The 22744-nt window shown below is 42.3% G+C and overlaps 1 protein-coding gene and 1 long non-coding RNA gene across 3 annotated transcripts in view; one reads left to right on the top strand and one right to left on the bottom strand.

The window, feature by feature from the left end:
• Nucleotides 1-10309: 10309 nt before the first annotated feature.
• Nucleotides 10310-22744, bottom strand: part of LOC130177460 (uncharacterized) — a 52984-nt gene continuing 40549 nt past the window's right edge. Inside the window, exon 3 of the long non-coding RNA XR_008829023.1 lies at nt 10310-12257. This is a non-coding gene — a long non-coding RNA (uncharacterized LOC130177460). The remainder of the gene's footprint in view (nt 12258-22744) is intronic.
• The window catches only part of LOC130177459 (NALCN channel auxiliary factor 1), a 77649-nt gene continuing 70572 nt past the window's right edge, over nt 15668-22744 (top strand). Inside the window, exon 1 of one of the 2 annotated variants that reach the window (XM_056389225.1) lies at nt 15668-17140. In XM_056389225.1, the coding sequence (XP_056245200.1) occupies nt 16409-17140 (732 nt within the window). In that variant the 5' untranslated portion in view covers nt 15668-16408. The remainder of the gene's footprint in view (nt 17141-22744) is intronic. The other variant, XM_056389226.1, reaches the window with a different exon arrangement.

Below are 22744 nucleotides of genomic sequence, written 5' to 3' on the forward strand. Positions count from 1 at the left end.
TTTATCTATATACTGTGGTTGGCCTGCTGACAATTTACCAGGCAAATTGCAGGATTTGCTGAAAACCTTCCAGGGCCCTTGCCGTTTCAGAACTACAGCTGATAACCTGCATTAGCCTAGCCGTGTTGTTGCACTGTTGTTTGTATAAGAACAAGGAGTTCTGACTCAAGTCCTGATTTTCAGGCCTCGTGACTCGACTTGGACTTGAGAATTGATGACTCCGACTTGGACTCTGACTTAATCATCGACTGCATTGACACTCGGAAGTTGGATACGATTACTCTAACTTTTTTATCTTTGTTGCAGTGTGTGCTTGCATGTCAGCTCTTTGACTGGAGCCCATACTTGGGTAATGTGGACTCGACTTGGACTTGACTCAAATTCGTCTTTGGTGACTTGGACTTGGACTCAGACTCTAACACTGGGGACTCGAGACTCGACTCGGACTCGAGGTTTAGTGACACTACGACAACACTGCTATGACTCAAGTTATTGAGACTGAAGAATATGGATGAGGGACTTTAGTTTTTCAACTTGAGCGAATTGACTTTGATATTATATCTATGTTCATACTCCATTCATTATATGCACGCACACACACACACACACTGAGCTGAGACTGACAGCTGGCAAGTTCACTCTCTCTTACCTACTACTCAATTACCTTTGACATGGCAGTCAAAACATCTATTACACACACCCACTGATGGGTATATGCGCACACGCGCGCGCACACACACACGCGCGCACACACACACACACACAAACAACCTCTCATACACACTTATACACACACACACACACACACACACACACACACACACACACACACACACAAACAACCTCTCATACACACTTATACACACACACTCTCTGTCGCTCCACTCCCGTATCCCACGACTCAATTACTTGAAATATAGCACTCCAAACAGCTGGAGGGCCCAAGCTCAATAATACAAAGTCAGAGCTGCTATAGGATGAGGAGTGACTTTGATGACCTGGCTGGGCATATCATATCATCAGGCCAAGGGACATGCTTAACATTCACCTCATGCCATGCACCCAGTGGTCTCCTAGGGACACCAGAGCAACAGAATATAAATCTACAAGGCACCCATGGTTCCCACTGATAGAATGAGAAATTGCACTTGGCTTTTATGCAGAAGCCAACCTATTGATACACATTGATTTTTCTGTCAGTCAGCATCTTTTATGACTGGTGCTGTGACTTTATCTCTGCAAGTGTAAGAGTTGCTATAATTGCATTTTTGCTGGGTTTGTGAAAGACATAGTTGAGCTCGCCTGACATCATCGTGAGTGATTCATCTTTGATTTGCAAGTCACTGAATGCCGTGCACAGGGTGATGCAGTGTCCATGGCTACAATGTAAATGTGTTGTCACAGAGACAGAGTCAGAGTCAGAGAGGACAGCTTCATAATAGCAACAGTAGGAGCTGTTGTAGATGCAATGGCTCTGTTCAAGTGTCAGTCAACAAGGTTGAATGAGGCTGTATATTGTACTGTGATTGCCTTATCGACTAAGTGAGAAGACGAGCCTGCCTGGCATTGTGGGCATGTAGCAAAGAGTTCCATCATGTCAAGTCAGGTTTATTTGAATATTGCCAAATCATAACAGAAGTTATCTCAGGGCACTTTTCATACAGAGGTCTCAACCATCCTCTTTACAGGATTACTAGATTAGTAGACCCAGCATTCCCCCATGAGCAAGCACTGGGTGACAGTGGCAAGGAAACAATGGAAAGAAACCTCGACCAGGAAATAACTCTTGGCAAGACAATAATAATAATAATAATAATGATAACGATAATAATAATGACAATAATAATAATAATAATGATAATGATAATGATAATAATAATGATAATGACAATGATAATCATAATGATAATAATGACAATAATAATAATAATAATAATAATACTTGTAGCAGTGGGTGTTGAGTAGGATTTTTGTGGCAGTAGGTGGCTTGCAATCTCAGATCCAGACTGCAGCTCCGGAGGAATAAATACCTGCAGAAAGCGACAAGAGAGCCCTATACACTATATGCCTGCCTGGAATAAATTGGTTGGAAATTGCTGTATGTCTCAGGCAGCAATTAGGGGCCTCCTGTGGTGAAAAGGCAGACGTTTAATACAGGCTACATTTCCCTCATTTCCCTTGCAAATAAACCTTCTGCCACACCTATGATGATATCAATCACTGTAATTAACCTGCAGATATAAGTTTGTGCGTGCATGTGTCTTTGTGTGTGTGCTCCTGTGAAGGACCCATCTTCCTAAAGTGCATGGAGTGGTGTGGGTTTGGAGAGTAAGGTTGTAAAAAGAACCAAGCCAAATCAAAGCCATTCAGTAAAGTAATAAGGAGTAATAGCGATACAGATGGTAGTTACATGTTGACACAAAGTTTCCTAATCGTGCTGGATTTGAAAAAGGTGCTGGATTTTGTGCAATGATGAACTATCCTTCACAGGTCTTGGAGCTCCTTCTGTTTACATTCCTCACCGTGTTTACGATATTCAACATGATACGTAGGACATTAAGAAAGATGGTCACCACTTACCCTAAAATGCTCCGAACATTATCCTAAGCATCTTTAGAGTGGGAATGATGCTATCGAAACCATCATTAATCTCCTGGTCTTTGCCCAACCTCCGGTGATGGTAGAGATAGATAATTAGCACATTTGTCCATTGTGCCAGAAATAAAGATGAAACGATGACTTTCTGAGAAAGCTTTCTTTGGCTCTCCAGACACTTGAACAGCCTCCACAGTGGTAAAGTAATTTGCCAGAGCTGCTAAATCAAGCAGTCTTCAAGTGGTTTATTAATGCACTTCATCCAAGTCTGTTTTCCCTTCCTCATTTATTTGAGATAAGATAAGATAAGAAGATAAGAAAGAATGCAAGCTTTGGTCTTTGACAATCTTTGTTTATGATAATGCCATCGCAGAATTTAAGTTAAAGATTTAGTTCAACATTTTGGAGAAGTAAATGAGAGCATGAAAACCACTCTCATGCCTATGCCCAAGTATGAAGCCAAAGCCAGGAAACGATTAGCTTAGCTTAGCTTAGCATAAAGACAGGAAGCAGGGGAAAGGATATGCCTTCCAGCACCTCGAAAGCTCACTAATTAACATGCTGTGTCACAGTGCTTTATTCCATATACACATACAGGTTGTCTTTTACAGAGAATTACATGCTGTAACTATTTGAGAACGGTGGCCGGGTGCAATGACTTCCTGGAGTTTCTGCTGTTTGCCTGCTAACCTTACAGTGATTTGCCTGATGAAGGTCTACTTCTGAACTGTTGCATTAAATTGTTTGTTACAAGTCAGACAGTGTGCAGGATTTTTTGATTGCCACTTTGGATCCACTCATCCTGCTCCTCCTACGCACCTGCCTCACAAAATAGATGTGCAAAGATTTCTCCTGCTTTGAAACCTCACAGTGATGCCAAACTCCAACAAGTCACTGTGTCCGGCCACTATTTCCGGCACGAATATAATAGTTATGAAAGGTTATGTCGTATGTATAGTTGATATATTTTTGAACTTTGGACAGAGCTAGGCTAGCTCTTTCCCCCTACCTCCTACCTCTTTATGCTAAGCTAATCACTTACTGTTTCCAGCACAGACAAGAGAATGGCATTGATCCTCTCATCTAACTCTTAGGAAGAAAGGGAATAACCATACAGTATGTCATGAAATGTCAAACTGATCCTCAGAAGCGATAACGACCACCACAGTTATTGTCCTCCTCCTCCTCCTCATCGTTAGCATCATTACTAATCCCAGTTACAGTAATATTTTAACGGCGACCTTGTGCCCAGAGCTCATCACATTGTGACAAACCAAAACATGTCTTATCTCTTTGAAGGGCATTTTCTTTTTGGAGGAATTGCAACCACAAAACAATGTCAGCAGCAAGCCCTGTTTGAAAAAGTGCAATATCAAGGGCATACTGTAATTACAATGTGTTCAATTTGGCCTGTGGAGACATCAGTCTGTGCAGGGGAATAGAACCCACTGTCCTTGAAAAATGCAGCCACATTGTCTGAGTGAAGTCAAGAGGTTTCTAAAGGTGGGGTAAACTGCAGGAATGTGAGTGCATACGCAATCGTGTTGGTAACTGCCGTCCACTTAAAGAGCAAATTCACTCAATTTAGTGCAAGCTCAGTCACTTTGTGAAGGTCAGTCAAACCAGGAGGACACGTAGACGCTGGTCGCCAGAAGAAAAAGACAGGGTTGTGGTCCAGATTAAAGGTTACTGTTTTATCCTGTGGGGATGGAAAGGCCATCTTTCATTTCCTATTTAATAAGTGTGTGTGTGTGTTTGTGCACGTGAGTGTGGGTTTGTATGGGTATGGGTATGTGAATGAGCAAAAATGGTCATTTTTAAAGGAGAGTGAATAATCTATTCTCAAATTTAGGTTCTTGACCTTTGATAAACTGATATGTAAACCTGATACATAAGACTGATCAGGGGGGTTTTCATAAGATAGATGTTGACTCCCAAGTTCACAATTTTAGACCACTTACAAAATGTATATTTATCTTTTAGATGCTAAGTTAAAGATTGCATTAGGCGATGACTTTTTCTTAACTTATGCTCACCAGAAGAAAAAGCTTACAAGCTGAACAAGAATGTTGCTGTGCATGCACTGCAATAGGTTGTTGTAAATACCCAGTACACACACTGTCATTTATTAATGTATGGTATCATTTTCTTGAAAGTAATGCTTCAGGTTATGCAAGTGGGAGAGGAAGGTGCTCATTCATCAGTTTGTGTGAGCGGGTCATATTCTCAACAGATCATGCAGCAGTGTGCTACAAATAAAGACTAATAGCTCAGTTCAAAGGCAAATAAGTCTACTAACACCAAATATGAACTCTCAAGACATACAGGCAGAACAATCATCCATCCATTTAAGAGCTTTTAGCAAACACACTGGACTGAGTGACCAATGCTACAATTCATATGTCCAACAAGTTGACAGGAAGTCACACAAGGTGGCTGCTATAAAATCAGGGTAAAGAACCTGGGCGTAATTATACCACAGTATTTAATTTTCAGAATGTGACATATTTACCCATACACAGTCCAACTGGTTTGGCTGCACGGGGAAAGAGGGAACAAAGGAGAGAAAAGCGGAGTGTGAGAAAAGGCAGCAGGGAGAGAGACAAGGGAAACAAGAATGATTGAGAGGAAAGGCCCACATACAAATCCATGCAGTGATATATGTATTCGGCGTCCTGTTTCACTCCCTTTTCAGTCATATGACCCTGTAGTAAGTCAGCGTAATAGCCATGGCTCAGGGAGCCATGTGATTTAAAGACAAGAGTTTCAACCTGTGAATCTGGACAATATATCACTGCCTCCCCTCCTCTCCTTCCCCGCTTTATCTCCACACTTGGCTCTTAGTTGTTGTCTGTTTCAAGCTATTTCTCTCTTTTGTCTGTTCTCTCTTTCTGTTGCTTTCTCTCTCTCTCTCTCTCTCTCTCTCTCTCTCTCTCTCTCTCTCACACACACACACACACACACACACACACACACACACACACACACACACACACACACACACACACACACACACACACACAGGCAGACACACTCTCCCAGGCACCTCCCCTCCTCACCCCTGAGGCTCACACAATAAGAGCTTAATGAAAAGGTACTTTACACTGGCGGCTGTGCACTGGGGAGATATCTTTAAATGTCACTGTTAATGGGAGGAATTAGCAGAGAGCAGGGTGTTCTGTATCTGCGTGTGAACGTGAGCATCCTGATGACAGTGTATGATACCTGGTTAAATTAATTATAGTTTATTTGTCCTACTGTGTGTTTGTGTGTGTGCGTGTGCCAGTTCACCAGAGTTCATGTGCTTGACTTATGTTCCCCAGGTCTCGGCTCTCCGGATCCCGACTTGATTACAGCATATCACTGCAGATACAGCCATGACCCCGCTGTGACCCCAATAATTTAACCCCACTGGCTGATGGGAGTTTGCAAAATCAGATGATGCCGATCTTCTTGAGCTGATTGATTTAACTACAGCCATAATTCAGCATATCATTTATTCTTCCCCAGTCTCCTTCCTTCGAATCGAGTATCTCAGTGGTGCAATGCATCACAACTCCAGTGAGCCTAGAGGACTACAGCGAGAACGATTGATGTTGTTCCAGGGATCATTGCTGAGAGGGTCTATTTAATGGTTACAGTAACAGTTGAATGACATGAATGAATGAATGATTGAATGAAAGTTGAAAAAGAAGGCAGTTCATGTTGCAGCAGTCTTATAATCTCAGCTGATGAAATCGTGATACACTGAGGTGGAATGATAGGTACTTTCTCAAACTTTGGTTTTACGCTGGGACACAGTGGACAGAACCACTGCAGAATTTATCACTTTTGACCTTTTGCTGAACTTTACCCAGTCTGTGGCAGATATTTGCAGAGCCTTGTAGAGAGGAGCATGACTGCTGGAGAGAGAGAGGGATAAGTGTCCAACAGAGAGAAAGGAGGAGAGTAGTTTAGAAGGGAAGGAGGTCATGAGTGTGTCTGTGACTTGCTGCCTCCTTCATATCAAAGCAGCTTTTAGGGAGCAGTTAGCAGAGCTGCAAATAGGCGAATAACACAATTTACAGCGACACAATCTGTACATTTAACATGACCCCAGGTTAACTGAATTTAAAATGGCGCGTTCAAAAAGGAACTTTTGCTAATGAACGACACTCCTCCTTTGATTGTCTCACTTAGGCATAGATTTTAGATTGCCAGGAGATGCACAGATGTGTGCTGTGATCAGAAGTAGAGCAAGCCACCACAGGGAAAAAGGGAGAGATTTGCACGTGACTGCTAGACTGCAGAGTGTGTCTGCAAAGTCATCTGAGGTCGGCCAGTCTGTGTGTGATGAGGCAGATGACGCAGAGTAAGGGCTTAGGCCGAGTACAGCACTGTGCCACACAGGCCCAGGCTCCCACACAGAAACACCTTGCATACTAGATTAGAAAGTGATTGAACCTTGGCTTTATTTGCCAACAAGAAAGCCATACAGAGAGTGTCAAGTGGAGAGCTAAGCTACATGATAAAAGATTTTGAGTGTACACCCATATCTCAACTCTGTGAGGATGTGTTTTGATCGCAATTCAAATGTCAAAATGTGAAAATGCTAATGACAATGCTAAAGTTAGCCTAAGTTTTGCCTTCACCCTCTTGATTTAGTGTGTTAGCATGCTAACATTTGCTACAACGTGAATCTGACTGTACAGAATTTCAACAGCTGTAGTGATATTTCAGTGTGGACCAAAGTGGTGGACGTACCAACTGACTGACAGACAGACAGCATACAGTCAGACCACTAGCACGGCTTAAAATTTTAACAAAGCAAGTCAAGTACCAAATGAGAAGCAATAAGCCTGCAAAAAAAAGGCAGCAATAACACATATATTGTAAAATATAAGCTGCTTTTGCCAATGTATTGTAGCTGAAGGAAGGACTGGAGCAGAGCTATACTGGCCTTCCTCCAGCCCCATCCCAGGCACAGTCTGGGCAGTGGCTGTATATTGGTTCATGTGAACACACCACTCCTACAGGATGAGAGGTGACTGAATCTAGGCGCTGGATGCAGCTCAGATTCCATGTTAGCCAGGATTTGACTTCAATCCCAGTTCTTCAAAGGCTGTACTATGCATTTTTTTCCACTTCCACTGTTGGATCCAGGGGCAGACATATCCCTTTCATCAGGAGGTGCTTTTCTCTGACAGCACAGATTAGCGAGAGGCAAATGCATTTAGAAACGCCATGCTCATTTTCCTTGCTCACACACTGAGCTTTTACCATGCTTTGCATCAATAAATGGTTCATCCGAGGTCTTCTACATGTTGTCCCACTAAATTCAACATATGTATTTTTATGTAAACCCAAATCATATGAGGAATACAAAGTTCAAATGATACCAACAGTTTAGTGCATATGCAGAAGAATAGCCACTTCAGATCGGGTTGATCTCTATCTCTAGAATTTAATGTGAAGATAGGGGAATGTGAGGTATGGACGAATAGGGAGACAAGGAAAGAATAAGCTCAGACTGGTGTTGACAGCAGGGAAGCTTGGTGACAGGAACTCTTTGGGCTGGGCCTCAGCTCTCTCTGCTGGAGTGTGGAGCCTCGGTCTCTGTCCTGGAGTTCCTGTAAATCCTGCCTTCTGCTGTTTACACAAGGGCTGACGCCGATGTTACAGGGGCCCACTCCTTCCATCTGGAGGAAACAGGCCCACGGGGTGCTGATCTAGATACTGCTTGAATTTAAGATCTACAGTGACAAATGCTAGCATGCTGTTCATCATATTAGCATGCTAACATTTGTTTATAGCAATTTACATAAACTACAGCTATGGCTAATGGAAATATCATTGGTTTTGCAGGTATTTGGTCATAAACCAAAGTATTCCCATGTGCAAATGTAATATACCGTTTGTACATATATATATATATATTTCCATATATGATATAGATGTACATATAAAATAAAAACATTCCCTATATGTAAAAATGATATATAAAACCTATTAGAAACTGGAACAATTTCACATATACTGTATGTCTAGCCCATATGTTTATGTATGTATGCTTATATGTTAGACATATGTTAACATATATCCACCCAAATGCTTGTCAATATATGTTGATATTATACACAGTAGGGTCAAAAAGTCAGAGACCACATTTCCAGAATGTGTAGACTTGGATAGACATGTTTAAAATTAATAAGATTTTTTTATTTGTATGTTGTTTTCATAAACTTGCATATATATACACATTAAATATATATTGTCAACATATGTGCTCACAACATTATACTATATAAAAATTAATCAAAGATATTTTACAAATTTTACTAGTACTTCATATATGTTATGAACTTATATCTTCATGTATCCAGTGGATGTATATACTGTATGTAATAATAAAATATCCCTTTTAAGGTGACATATATGGCAACATCACTTTTGATATACATCTCTGTATTGGTTGGACAAATCAGAAATTTGACCTAATGGCAGCACTGGATGAAAAGTCAGAAGACAGTAGGGTTCATTTTCTGAGCATCATGAATATCTGTACAATATTTCATGGCGATCCAACAAATAGTTGTTGAGATATTTCAGTCTGGACCGAAGTGGTCATGTGTGGTGGTCATCCCTATAGAGTCATGCTGCTAGCATGGTGAAATATTTGTTTAATATCTCAGAGAACTTCAAAATACAAAATCACATTTTGTGCAAAAGAACATCGTACTGCTTAAAGAGGCAAAGTCTTTTGAAACTGTTCTGCTCTTAGAACTAAAGTAAGAGGAGTTAAACCCGCTGTGTGATTATCATTTCTACAGCCTTCTGGTCCTTTCCCAGAGAGAGCAATCATTCCCCATGCAAGAGATTGTGTAGAGACTGTGAGAGCATCAGGCCATCACTGATGCAACATCTGGGTAAGAGAGGATGAAGACAAACACTCACCGTAAAAGACACAAATATATTTATGTTATGCACATATTCAACAATGTTTTTGATGCATATAACTGTTGTTGTGAAATGTTGTGGTTGTGATAGCTCTGGAATTTTGCACAATATGCCATAAGAGAAAAGTGGTATAAATAAGATAATGTAAGGGCCCTGAGATTAGTAGATTTTTCAAGACAAACAAGTCTCCTCTATCATGTATTTGTATTCTGAATGTTTCCTTGCCAGGGCAAAAGCTGCCTTTCCTGACAGGCACATTTCCTTTGAAGCTGGGGGCTGGGTGAACGCAGAGATCCAGATTGCACAATGGGAATATGGGCCAGGAATCCGGGATCATGGATATGGGAATAGGCAGTGTCCTTGGGAAAGTGAGCTGTTTTGATAAGCCGCTGAGGGATTCCTGGAATGGAAATGGGGTGAGCCAATCGATCAGGAGAGTAAAACCCTGAGGCGGAGCAGAGGTGGTGATGGGTGGAGTGGGAGGTTCAACTGAGTGATGGTATCTCCATCATTACTCTAATCCCCCTCGATTCCACAGACCAATTGAACACTCTGGAAAATTAACATTTGTTTCACCAATCGCCCCTCACACACATGCAAGGGCAAGCAATTCTGCATACTCAGTCCCATTAACAGTAAATCATGGATACTTTATTGCTGACTATTTTGCAAACCACTGTTTCAGGATTTTTAAATAGATTTTTTTTCACCCTCCAGGCCACCATTAGTATCCATTCGTTTCTGTAAGGTTGAAAATCAATTGGCTGACTCTTGAGACTTTCTTACGCTGTGCCATCCATCACAGTGAACATCAACTATGCATTTATTTTTGTCAAAGTTACAGTTGTCAGGGAACGCAGTGCACACCAAACATAATAATCAGCAGTGATAATAAAAAATACTGTAATAAAGCAGAATGATGCTTTAATATTTTTTAATATCTAAAGACCCCCTCTGAAATAAGCAGTCACTGCCATGACTGCATGTTTCCATCTTGCAGTGAGTGACTGTCTCATAAGACGGATTCAAACAGCCAGGGCTTCATACGTCATACCTGAGGAACCAAACCTGTCAACTTACTGGGAAGGGGGGCGGGCAAAATAAACACGAAACCTTGTCAGTACAGAGAAAGAGAGTTTGCATTAGCACAACCACTAACACTGTGTCAACCACTGCCAGTTGTGAGCTAACAAACAACCAAAACAAATAAAAGACGGTAACTACGCTAACCTTTCTGATATATCTGCTGAACAATAAACTCCTCACTCCTCAAAAACTCCTGAGTCTGGGTCTGACTGAGGCTCAAACGTGTGGCTGAGTCTCTGCGGTGTTTACTTCACTAACCATCTCGATACGCACTGGCACAAGGCCTGATCCAGAACTTCTCAATGAGAAAGTAAGAGCAGATGTGCTTCAAGCTCCTGTTTACCTCTTTTCTTTTTTTTTTTTTACTTTTTATGAGGGAAAAACTATGTGAAACAAAAAATTAATCATAGTAGAGTATTTTTTACATAGCTTAAAAAACTGTCTGGAGAGGAACTTTAAGTTATGAATGTCCGTATATGTGTTTCATTTCATTTAATTTTCCGACTATACAGAAATAAAGTGAGGTTTAGTTGCTGCTGAGACGTAATAAAAGATTCATTATAAATTCTAAAGCTAAATACTCAGCAGCAAGTAACGAGTTAAAACTTGCAAAAACAATGGTCTTTTTCGATACAACAACTGTGACATTAATATTATATATATGATTAAATATAGTTTAATAGCAACCATAGTTTCATACTATGTTATGTGATGACAGCTGAGCTGATTCCATCCGCTGATGAAGGCTGTCAGATGTGGTTGAGAGCTGGTTTCTGCAGCTGACCTTGAGTTATTATTATTTTATCAAACTACCACTCCTGGCTTCAACAATGATTCTTCATGCTTAAATGCTTTGGTATAGCGCACACTCAGATCATTTGATTAACATAAAATACATACTAATACAAACACAAATGTGTACGCGCACCTGTATGCACTCACATATGATATGAAACACACTTTGCAGGTGCAAACACTACACTTATTCTTCAGTGGAACTTAAGTTACACTTCTCTAACGTCCACTCAGGGCAGTAAGCCTTGGCTGAGGGTGTTGTCTTCTCTGACCAATCAGAGAGGCTGAGCCTGTCTCTTTTTCCTCTCTGACGTCAGGCAGATGAAAGCAAGGAAAGAGAGAGAGAGACTGAGAGAAAGAGGAAGACGGGCTGATGAGGGTGAGCGAGAGCTTAAGGAAGAGTCATATCAGAGGAGTTGCACAGGGTCAGCTGAGTGGGAGAGGAAAAGAAAGAGAGGGAAGGAGAGAGATGTGGCAGTGGAGGCGAGGAAAGAGATGCAGACAGATCACTGAAAAGAGATGGAAAAAAGGAAAAAAAGTGACTACTGAAGGGGAGCGAATGAGAATGAAGAGTGTGCATCTTAAAGCCAGCTGTAAAAAGCGAACAGGAGATGAAAGAGATATAGTGACAGGATCACTTAAAGAGGTCCTTTTCCATGCTGACACGGTACGTAGGAGGTGTGAAGGTTGTGGATTTGACACGACTTGGCAAATGGCCATGTGCACAGTTGGATGATGTCACCTGTCTGTTTTTTCTCGCTCCATTCTCCTCCACCTCTGACTGTCAGAGGGTCCAGTCCACCTCTCTCCTCCTCCCTGTCTCCCTCCATCAGGAATGCTGACAGCTGCAGAGAGACATTGCAATGATGAGACAGTGAACATCAGGGTGCAAAAAGGTCCTGACAAAGACTTAAAATGTTCATTAAGAATGAACCAACAATGTCAGCATCAGTTTAAGCTTCCTGCATGACTCATGGAAACAACACAGAATGTGGTTACTGTTTATAGTTTGAAGTCAGTCAGAATCAGAATGACTTAAGAAGCATCAAAGAAAATCATTGGAAAGGCCCTGAACCTTCCACTTGGTTATTTTTGATTTGTTTCTAAAATATTTTTAAAATAGACATTTACACATTTTTTTTCAGCTTAATCTGACACAAAAGTACCTCAAAGTGCCTTTGACAAACCAGACAGGACAACACTTTAAAAATAGATATAAAGGGGTTTTGATAGTGAATGACTCACTTATTATTTGGTACTGAATTCCTAGAAACTACAATCGAAAGAAAGCAGAGGCCTCAGCTGTGCAAATTACCCTTGAATGAGCAAGTGCTATCAGTACAGCGAGATAATACAATCAGTTCTACACATGTATGTACAGTTGTTTCAGAGAGGACGCACACACGCTCCCCAGCGTGGATAGTGGATGAGTCATGTCTGCCAGCCCTTACTGTTACTGTGATGGCTCCAGATTTAAGGGCCAGTAATCTGCATTCATCTCACAGACATTCTCTCTCTAACCCCCCCACCCCCATCTCTGTCTCTCTACTCTGTCTCACTGTTGCCCTCACACTACTTCTGTCTCCTTCACACGCACGCACGCACTCACTCACTCACGCACACAGGTAGGAAAGTGTTGGGAGTGGTGTCAAACTGACAACTCTTTGTTGTGCCAAACACACACTCCGTATGTTGTTGACTGGCCACCTCTCAGGTGCTGAACTAAGTCAGGCGTTCAGGTGCAGCCAATCAAATTGCAGATCAGGAAATTGTATTATGAGACTCCTGGCCAGGTTCCTATCTCCATATGTCTACTAACAGAGCAAGGGGAAGCAGACACATACGCCACAGTTACGTTCAAAGACAGAGCATGAAACTGAGAAACTACAGTTAAAGGCAAACAAGACAATCCCTTCCAAAGTAGGACATCTATCCCACTGCATGATCGCAGCATCCTGCAGTGACATAATATTTGAGAGCAAGGAGTGATGAATGATGAGCATTCAAGCACCCCTAGCAACAACACAACAGATGTTTGCCATTAGACCATCCGCAGTTTCAATTCCGGTTAATGTTCCTACCGAAACCCAGTCTGTGCACCGTGAACTGTTACCATTATGATCAGAGGTGAATCACAGAACAAGGAGTTCAAAAACATCAAGCAAATTGAATCTCCTTGTGTGAGCGCCTGCTGACATTTTGGCGATAAATCAGCAAATTCTGTTAGGGACAAGACTTATTCCCCACGCGTCAGGAAAACACGAGACTAGTGGCCTACATCACTGACTTTGTCCCTGAGCAGTTTAATACAAAAAGATTCCTGAATGCAATTTGTAAGCTTTTGGAATTTTTCAAGCTTAAACAAGTACACTGAGTGAAAGGTGCAATACCATCATCAACACAACAAGAGGGAATAAACACCTTTATTTGTTGCATTGATGTTTGCGAGCAGTTTCACAAAGTAAACCTCTGCCACAGGAAAATGCTTAAACTGCAGCTTTCATACAGGCAGCAGTAAGTGGTGGGGAGTTATCCATGGTGCTGAAATTCAGTGCTGAAGGTTTCCTAACAATATGTAACATTTGGTTTAAATTCCCGGAAATATTCAATACATTGTTGCATGATTTTTTGGCAGAGGGACACTGGCTGCACTAAAACTAATTGGATTGGTGTGAGATGAGCACTTTTCCCTCTCTACAACAAATTGTAGAATAAGCTGCCTCCCACCCAGCCTTAAGCACAAATTAATCAGGTAATCATCTCTTGTCTTATCCCCACTATACAGCCCATTAAAATTAAGCTACACTCTCTCGTCTCTTTGGTAGCGATCCATGCCATGCACGCTGACAATGATTAGTAGCTTTAAGGACGAGGATAAATACTGTAATTTACTTTCAGCACCCTAAGAGCAACTACAACCTATCTCTCCTCCCCTCTCTTTCTCAATCTTTGTCTCACACACACAAACACACGCGGGAACATTGCATATAGGGCCATACTGTAAGTCGTGTTTGTTTTAGACCCACTGACCAAACACAACACAACTGATAAGATGGGACCCACATACAGGAAACAGGTACGTGATATTGTTAAACCTACAAGCACAAACCTCATGCTTGTTCAGCTGCTTTCCACTTGTCCACAGGCTCAAGCCTGACTAGATTTCACTAGTGTTGTCAAAGCCTCAATTTACATCTTAATTTCATCTCCCTCTGAAAACAGCAGTGTTGTTTAAGGATCTGTGGTGTGTAGAGACTACATTCAGATCCTTTACTGGAGTAAAACTACCAGTACAGTCATGTTAAAATACTGCATTACAAGTAAAAGCCCTGCATGAAAAATACTATTTAAGTAAAAGTGCATAAGTACTAGCAGAAAATGTAGTTAAAGTATTAAAGTAAAAGTACTGGTTTGGTCCTTTTGATTGATACATTATTATATATGACTGTGTTACAACATGTTGCTGCTGGAGGTGGAGCTAGTTTCTCTACTTTATATACAGTTTTATTTACAGGGACACCAGATAATATGAGGTGTCGTGAGATGATTAATGGGAGGAGAAAAGAAAGAAACTGATTTTGTGATACACAAATCTGTTTTCAGTTCTTGGGCTTTTTCTAACATCTTTGATTTTTGGTGAGACTTTGGGTCATTTGAGAATTTATTGAAATTAAACCATGTGAGAAGTTTAAAGGGAAAAATCCCTATTCGGTGGACTCATCATCATCTGAGTTGTATCCCTGACAACACACTGCTTTGTATAAGATGTCAGAAGCCAAAAGGGTTGGAGGCCACCGGTTTAATCTTTAACAAAGTGTTGTATTTTAAAAGCTTCTTGTCCAATATCCAAAGAGTTAACCTTAAAACTAACAACTGCAGCTGTCAAATAAATGAAGTTGAGTAGAAAGTACAATAGTTCCCTCTGATGTAGTGGAGTGGAAGTATATTAAGTAGCATAACATGAAAATACTCAAGTAAAATATAAGTACCTCAAAATTGTACTTAAGTACAGTACTTGAGTAAGTGTACTTGGTTACAACACTGCAGCCTACATCATCTGTAGGAAATGGACCAGATCAATGAATCTTAATTACTGTATAGAAGCAGTGAGTGTGATGACTTAACTGCATTATTGTTCTTGTGAATGGACTCGCATCTCTTTCCTGCACCAAAAACAAGATGTCGCCAAAAGTGAGTGTGTGTGTCTGTGTGTGTGTGTATGTGTGTCCTGCCAAGACAATATCTGGCGACTATTACTCATGAAGAGCAGAGAGGATAGCCAAAACACCTTTAACCACCTTTATGTGTGCGAGTGCTCCCTCTCCCTCTCTCCGTGTGTGTGTGTGTGTGTTTGTGTGTGTGTGCATATAGGCAATAAGCTGCTCCGCCACTGCGCAACGATGGAGCTATCGCAACGATGGAGATGACGCAAACAGACCCAGCTCTCCAAAAAAGTGTTTCAAGACGAACATGGCGGCAACTTAACCGCGGTCCAAGATGACAATGGCCAACGGGAGAAAGGATTCTAGGCTTTCCGCCCAGGTACGGGACAGAGAAACCAGCCTGCCTGCATCGAAAGGGCTCGTTGCTCTCCTTTAAGTGAATCTGCAAACCGAACGGCGGCAGACGCGCAGCATCAGTACCGAGAGGCTCGCAACAGCTGGTCTCCCTGCACCCCCGACGAGAGAACAAACCCGGGGAGGGACGGTAAGAGAGAGGGGGGCATGCGGTCAAAGAGGACGCCGTTTCCCCCCGGAGAGCCATGGAGAACCGGGATGCGGCAGCGCTAAGCTTAATGTGTGCGGGCGCGCTAATTGGATCGGAATAGCACCAATTGCTGCGGGCGCGATAGAGGAGCGCCCTGGACCGGCGGAGGCACGGCACCCCACCGTTACAGAGGAGAACCAACCGGACTCCATCTCCCCCCCAAGTCAATGAGTATTGTGGCAGAGCAGCCCCCGCGGTGGAGTCGGCCAGGGCAGCACTTTTCTAAAATATGACCAGGGGTGCTTGGATGCGTCGGCAGCATGATGAAGGCTTAAAATACTGGTTTGCACCCCGAGAGAACGAGAAGCCATTTACCGAGTCGGAGCGGGCCCAGAGATGGCGACTGTCGCTGGCCTCTCTGCTGTTCATCACCGTCCTGCTCTCTGATCACTTGTGGTTCTGTGCCGAGGCGAAACTGACGCGAACCCGAGACAAGCGGTCGGACGAGGGGCTTGCAATTACGGACATGGGCGAGTACCCAAACTCCCTCCACCGACACCATACCCCAACATCACCTGACCCCTACCGCCTCGCCAGAGAGCAATATGTTATTTTTCTAGGGAATTCTACCAAATCTCTGTGGCGAATGGACGCCTGTCACCCTGACAGCCTGTCCAAAGACTGCTTTACTTTCACGGACGCGGAGACCGTGTGCCTGGGCCTCTCCGGTGGAGGGGAAAAGGGGACACAGTTGGCGTACGTGAATCTGAGCGATTTGTACCTTTCTTTTTGTAATTCCTACTCACTTTTGGATTTGTTTTACGGGTTTACGAGTCCGGTCGTTTTGAATTGCACCCTGGATATGGCCATGGGGGTGGATCTGCTGGGATGCAGCGAGTGTGTCCGGGCTTATCAGCGTCTTGACCTGGAGGCGGAAGAGAACTACCGGGAGTTTGAACTGCTGGTTCAGAAATACGAGACGGATGCATACTCGGTTAGGACGTGCATGGAGGAATGCAAGGTAGGACTAACGAGGCCAGGTCGCGCACGCGCATACACGCCAGTGCATTTAAGGGGGTGGGTTCACAGTCGTCATGGCAACCGTTGGGCATATCTGTCAGTATATTGGTATTTATTTTTTGAGTTCAGGCTGCCATTGGGCTACCTGTGCAGTTACTGCATCATGTGGCCTGTCAGGGTTTGCACAAGTGCACAGCTGCACGGAGGGACCAGAGGAGAGGTCAAGAGATAATCTTGCAAGCCATTCACAATTTTCTCTCTCCATTTTCCTTGTTTCACCTTCTCAGGCTTTCTAAGTCTTTTTTGAGCTGTGACTGTGGAAGTGACATTTGACATTTGGAGGAAGGTCCAGGCTTGCACTGCAGCTCTGTGAGACGAGTGGAGAGAGGGCTGTTGAGTGGTGCTCATTTCAATATCGTTAATAGCATGGGAGCGATTTCTGCACCTAATCCAGGCTTTGTATTGTCCCCAGTTTGCTTGTTGTTCCAATAACATGGCAGCCTTAGAGCACATAGCTCAGGCTCTGGAGTAGGCCTACATGTTTTGCTTGTCAGCAGCGTTGCACACCTGGGTTTACATGAACTACACTGACACACACTTGGTTTTGATTTGAGTGCTACAAAGCCCACTCAGCTGTGCTGGACAATGAAAACCTATCTCTAAACAGAAACAATGGGGATACATTGGTTAAATTACACTTGAATCTGTATCATTTGTTGTATGCTGGAGTGCTCCAAAGGCTCTGCCCCCTCCACCTGATTAGCTAAATCAGGTGTGTTCATGAGCTCTTCTTTGGCTGAACACTCCTGAGAGACGGACAGGATTTAGAATCGGTGGTATTGAAAGCATGGGATATTGTTAATGACAGTAGGGAATATGCCTTACAAGGGTAGCAGAGATTTACGTTGAGCCTGGCTTATACTGTATCTGGTATACATGCAGTGCACACATTGTCATGCTGCATACACCGTATCTAAAGCTTTACTTGTGCTTAGCCGATCAACTCTTCACCTTTGCAGCACCATGTTTTTGATTGATGCACCATCCCAGGGCCAATTTTCCCATCTTGAACATGAAGGTTTTTAAAAAATTTAAATGACAGTTTTTATCAAATATGTCTAAGGCCAGGAGGGCTGCATCATCACCATGACAACATGATGACACAGGTCAGGGGATGAACTTTCAAAAGCAGGAAGTCTTCCCTCAAAAGTGCCCAAATAATGATACTTCAACCCAAAGTCGTTTCTACAAGATGGATGTTGTATAAGGGCAGATGGTCAGGGAGCTGGGCCGTGAGTGCTGATAATCCATGTGTGTGTGTGTGAAGAGGGAGAATTACTGGGAGGATATACTGTGGGTAAACCTTCACATTGGAATCGTACGCTGTTCATATGATTGTTAACCGTGAGTCATACCTTATTGTTATGCTTGTTTGTCAGACAGTGTGTACATGCATATAATAGATATATATATGTATATATACAGTATGCGCTGTATGTTTGTGCATGAATATATTTCCTATAACATCTTATAGCCTTCCTTCTAATGCAATCTAATCAGTAGTGTGCATTTGCACTCCTACTCATTGCTAATGTAATAAGACTCAGGCAGGGCTACAGCAGCCTTTTAGCCCCTTTAGCCCAATCTGAATTGCTAATCTGCTTCAGTGTTCGTATGACCTTTGTGAAAGCACAGCACCCCAGGCCTGCATCACAAACCAATGCTCTTTGAAGAACCACTCTGTTGGACAGTAAAGATACTAGACAGCTTGAAACAATAATTATTCACTATTAACTCTTCGCTCTTTTATTTCTCTAATCTCAGGCCTGTTCACTTTAAACAACAGCTCAAGGTTTTCTTTTCAAACTATTTAAGTGATTTGGAATTGTAAGATCACACGGTGTTTGTGTAGGATGCAGATGAGTGTTGTCAGTGCTGTACAAGTTTAGGTGATGGAAGAACAGGTAGGCGATAAATTGAAAACAAAGGAAGAGGGATAATGGAATAAGTGAGGTAAGATTAAGAGGTGAATTTAAAGGAGGTAAGAGAAAAAATAATGTTGTGTTGAAGGTGGGAAATATCATATCTAGCCAACACATATAAACATTACACACACACACATACTGCACGCATCAAAGACATAAGCAGCCCACCAGTCACTATGAACAGATGTCAAATGTGGGTTGCTCTTTGAAAAGTAGTTTTCACCTGGATGGTGTGTGGCACTGAGTCTGCCTCGTTCACTGTCTGAGAGGGACGTGTAACTAAAGTTTGTCAGTCAGCTAAACCAGAAAAATAAAATCAAAATTCATTACAAAGCAAGCAAACGACTCATACGTGTGGATATCTGGTTGGTGCAAGTGAGGCATACTCTGCAGACAATAAAACAATCATTTTTGCAAAGTTATGTTAGGATTTCAAAAAGGTGTGTGAGGGCCTGTTATTAATATCTTTTAATGCTAAGATGGTTTCTCTATCGTGAGCGATATTAACTTAAATCGGCTGTGGGGGGCCTTGATATGATGCAAACTGGTGTGTAGAGTATAAACTATTTGAAGCAGTGAGGTTGTTCTTGCTGAGGTGTATGATCAGAAGAGGCCGATGCAGGAATTGCTTCAGTGACAGACCTCCATCATGTGTGGTATAAACACAAACAGAGGCTTTCTCATCGTGCTTTTCTTATTCAACAAATCTCATGAAAAGACAAAACATGACAATTTCCTGATCCCACTGCACTAACAAGTATTGTCAGAGTAGCTCAAGCCTGATAGATTTTATTCCTCTGTGCCATAAAGCTCGCATTGTTGCACTAGGTGACACGTTTTTTCAAAATTACATCCTCAGAAGAAACAAATGAACTTGGTGTTGAGAGCCACAGACAGAGGAGGGAGTTTGCATTATCAGATGCAGCCTTTAACTGTGGTGGCTGTGGCTGTTTCTTGTTCTGATTCTGACTTGTGGCTCCCAGGCTCCATTTCCCGGGAGTGTGTGCACAAATCCCACATCGTTTGCTAAATGAACAGTCCCAGACCATAGCCACCACTTCTACTATTAAATTACTCTAAACCCAAACAAGATCGTTTGATAGGCCTTTTTCACTGAGGATACTTTGACTTGTCACAGCCGGGAACACACAGGTGTCAATAATAAAATGAATGATGGCCGAATTCCATATAGCTGTTTCAGTTTCAGAGTCCTGGCATTGTGTGCACTGGATCACAGTCGCACTGTGGAGACCGTCCTCCCATAACCGTTGCTAACTGATAGTCAATGTTGTTTATTTTAACCACGACTGCAGTCGTGTTGATCATTGTAACCATGATGACGAAGGTGCTTTAACTTTAGTGAAGTAAGTATTTGAATCTAAACTGTGAACTTTCCCTAAACCTAACCATATTGTTTTTGTGCCTAAACCTAACCAAACCATTACCATGGTATTGTCACATCACAGTTCTTTTTTTCAGCAGTGATTTTTAGCGGTTTATCTGTGGCATATCTACTGCCGTCAATATGGGCACTAATTTAGGAGACGGTCTTGTGGGTTGTATCAGAGAGTAGGAACAAACAACATATATGGCTGATTAGGGCTGGAGGACTTGTTGTTACTGGCACACACCAATAGAACAGAGCAATGTTCAACGTTATTAGTAACACCTGTGCTTTTCCTACTATGATGAGTCAAACTGTTTGCTGTGAAAAAGGTCTATTGATGTACATTGTTGGGGGGCAGCAGTACCTAGCCTAGTGCTACCTAGTTGCTCCCTGATGAACTCATTTCAGGACATTAAAAACATCAGGACAATAAAAAAACGAACCATGTTTATAGTAGCTTTGCTAGGATCTGAGTATCTGATGTTTTCAGACCTCCATCATTTGAGATAGAAGAATGACAACGTGGCTGTGTACACAAAGGCATACAGACAGGTAGCATGAAAGGAAGTTCACATTATTATGAGCAAACAAGGCTCTTCCGCCTCAGCCATCGCTGCACTGCCACAGATCAGTCAATGTTTTCAGTGTTCAAGAAATTTGAACCTTTGGTGCAGAGTGGCTTGTGCAGCAAACAAGATCACCAACAGAAAAAACATCTCAAATTATACAGGAGGGATGTGGAAAAGCTGTCTCTCCTGTCTCATATACAAATCTAGTTTTTATGTGCTCGTGCTTGGCAAAAGTCTTGCAGACTCATATGTTGTAACTCTCCCTTTGCTTCCTGTTTTTCTCTTTCCTTCGCTGTTTCCCCTTGTGTTCTTTACACCTTTTGATCTCTATATGTACCTATATGTTCACACACACACACACACACACACACACACACACACACACACACACACACACACACACACACACACACACACACAGAGCCCCATATGCAGTGTTTCCTGCAGGTCCAGACCTGACTGTCCCTTCCGGTGTAATTTAATTTGCACTCCCATAATTCTCTGCTTCTCTGGTGGCTGTGTCTCCAGGGCTCTGTCTCAACATGTTGATGTCCTTTCTCCCTCTATCCATCACTGTTTTTCGCTTACTTTCACATCCTCTCCCTCTTTGTCTTTCTCCCATCAGTGTCAGAGCTCTGAGGAACCAACATCACACATACACACGTCCAGTATCTGTCTCTACATCACTTCCACTCGTCACCCCCTCCTCCTTATGGACTTACTTACCATTGGGGGCCTTGGTCTCTCTCTCTCCCTCTCTGGAAATATATGAGTGTTGAGCTCTCTTTTCTGGCTGGAGTGATAGATACTGATCTAGGTTAAGGTCCTTTCCTTCCCTTCAATTACAGTCCTGTCCACACAGATCCCACTGTGTGCTCCTTCACCCAGCCTCTCTGGCCCTATGCTTATTAAATCACCTCTCCTCTATCACTCTCTGTTTCTACAAGACTATTCAGTTGAGCCTTCATTTAATTTAGCTGTTTAGGTTTCTGTGTTACAGGAGCACTAAACACACAGTGCAGCTGAAGCATAAGTTTTTCAGGTATTGGGTCATAATTCAAAGTACTGGACACAGTGAAATTCTGACCTGATGATGGCGCCATCTGAAGAATTAGAGCGTCATCAAAATGATTACAGTTTGTTGTGTGTTTGTACCAAATTTCATGGCAATCCAGCCAATAGTTGAGAGTGAAAGTTCATTCTTGATATTGGAACAAATCTCAGCACAAGATCCATCAGTAGCTGTTCTGGAGCTTTTGATCGTATTACATGATATTCCTCAGTTGGTGATGTTGTGTTGCGTATTCCAGTTGTAATGGACTTGTGGATGCTTACATTTGCCAATCTTTCTGTTTAGCATAAACGTTGAGAAATTAAGTTGATTCCTCATCGTTTGAAGAAAGCTCAAAGCTCAAAACAAAAGCTCATCATCATCATCATCATTCAAGAATTGTGGAAATGTTCCACTGTGAACCACAAGCGTCAACCTTCTGGTGGCACTAGTGCAAGTGATGTCAGAAGTCAGATGATCAGCAGAGTCAATAGGCTACCGTAAATGGCTGAGCAAAATTTCATGCCAGTCTTCCCAAAATTTGTCAAGATAATCGACCAATCACAGTGAGCCCCACTGCCATGTAGCTGAAAATGACAAATGACAAATCAAA

Source organism: Seriola aureovittata, chromosome 11 (genome assembly GCF_021018895.1).
Source record: "Seriola aureovittata isolate HTS-2021-v1 ecotype China chromosome 11, ASM2101889v1, whole genome shotgun sequence".
NCBI classification, from domain to species: Eukaryota; Metazoa; Chordata; class Actinopteri; order Carangiformes; family Carangidae; genus Seriola; species Seriola aureovittata.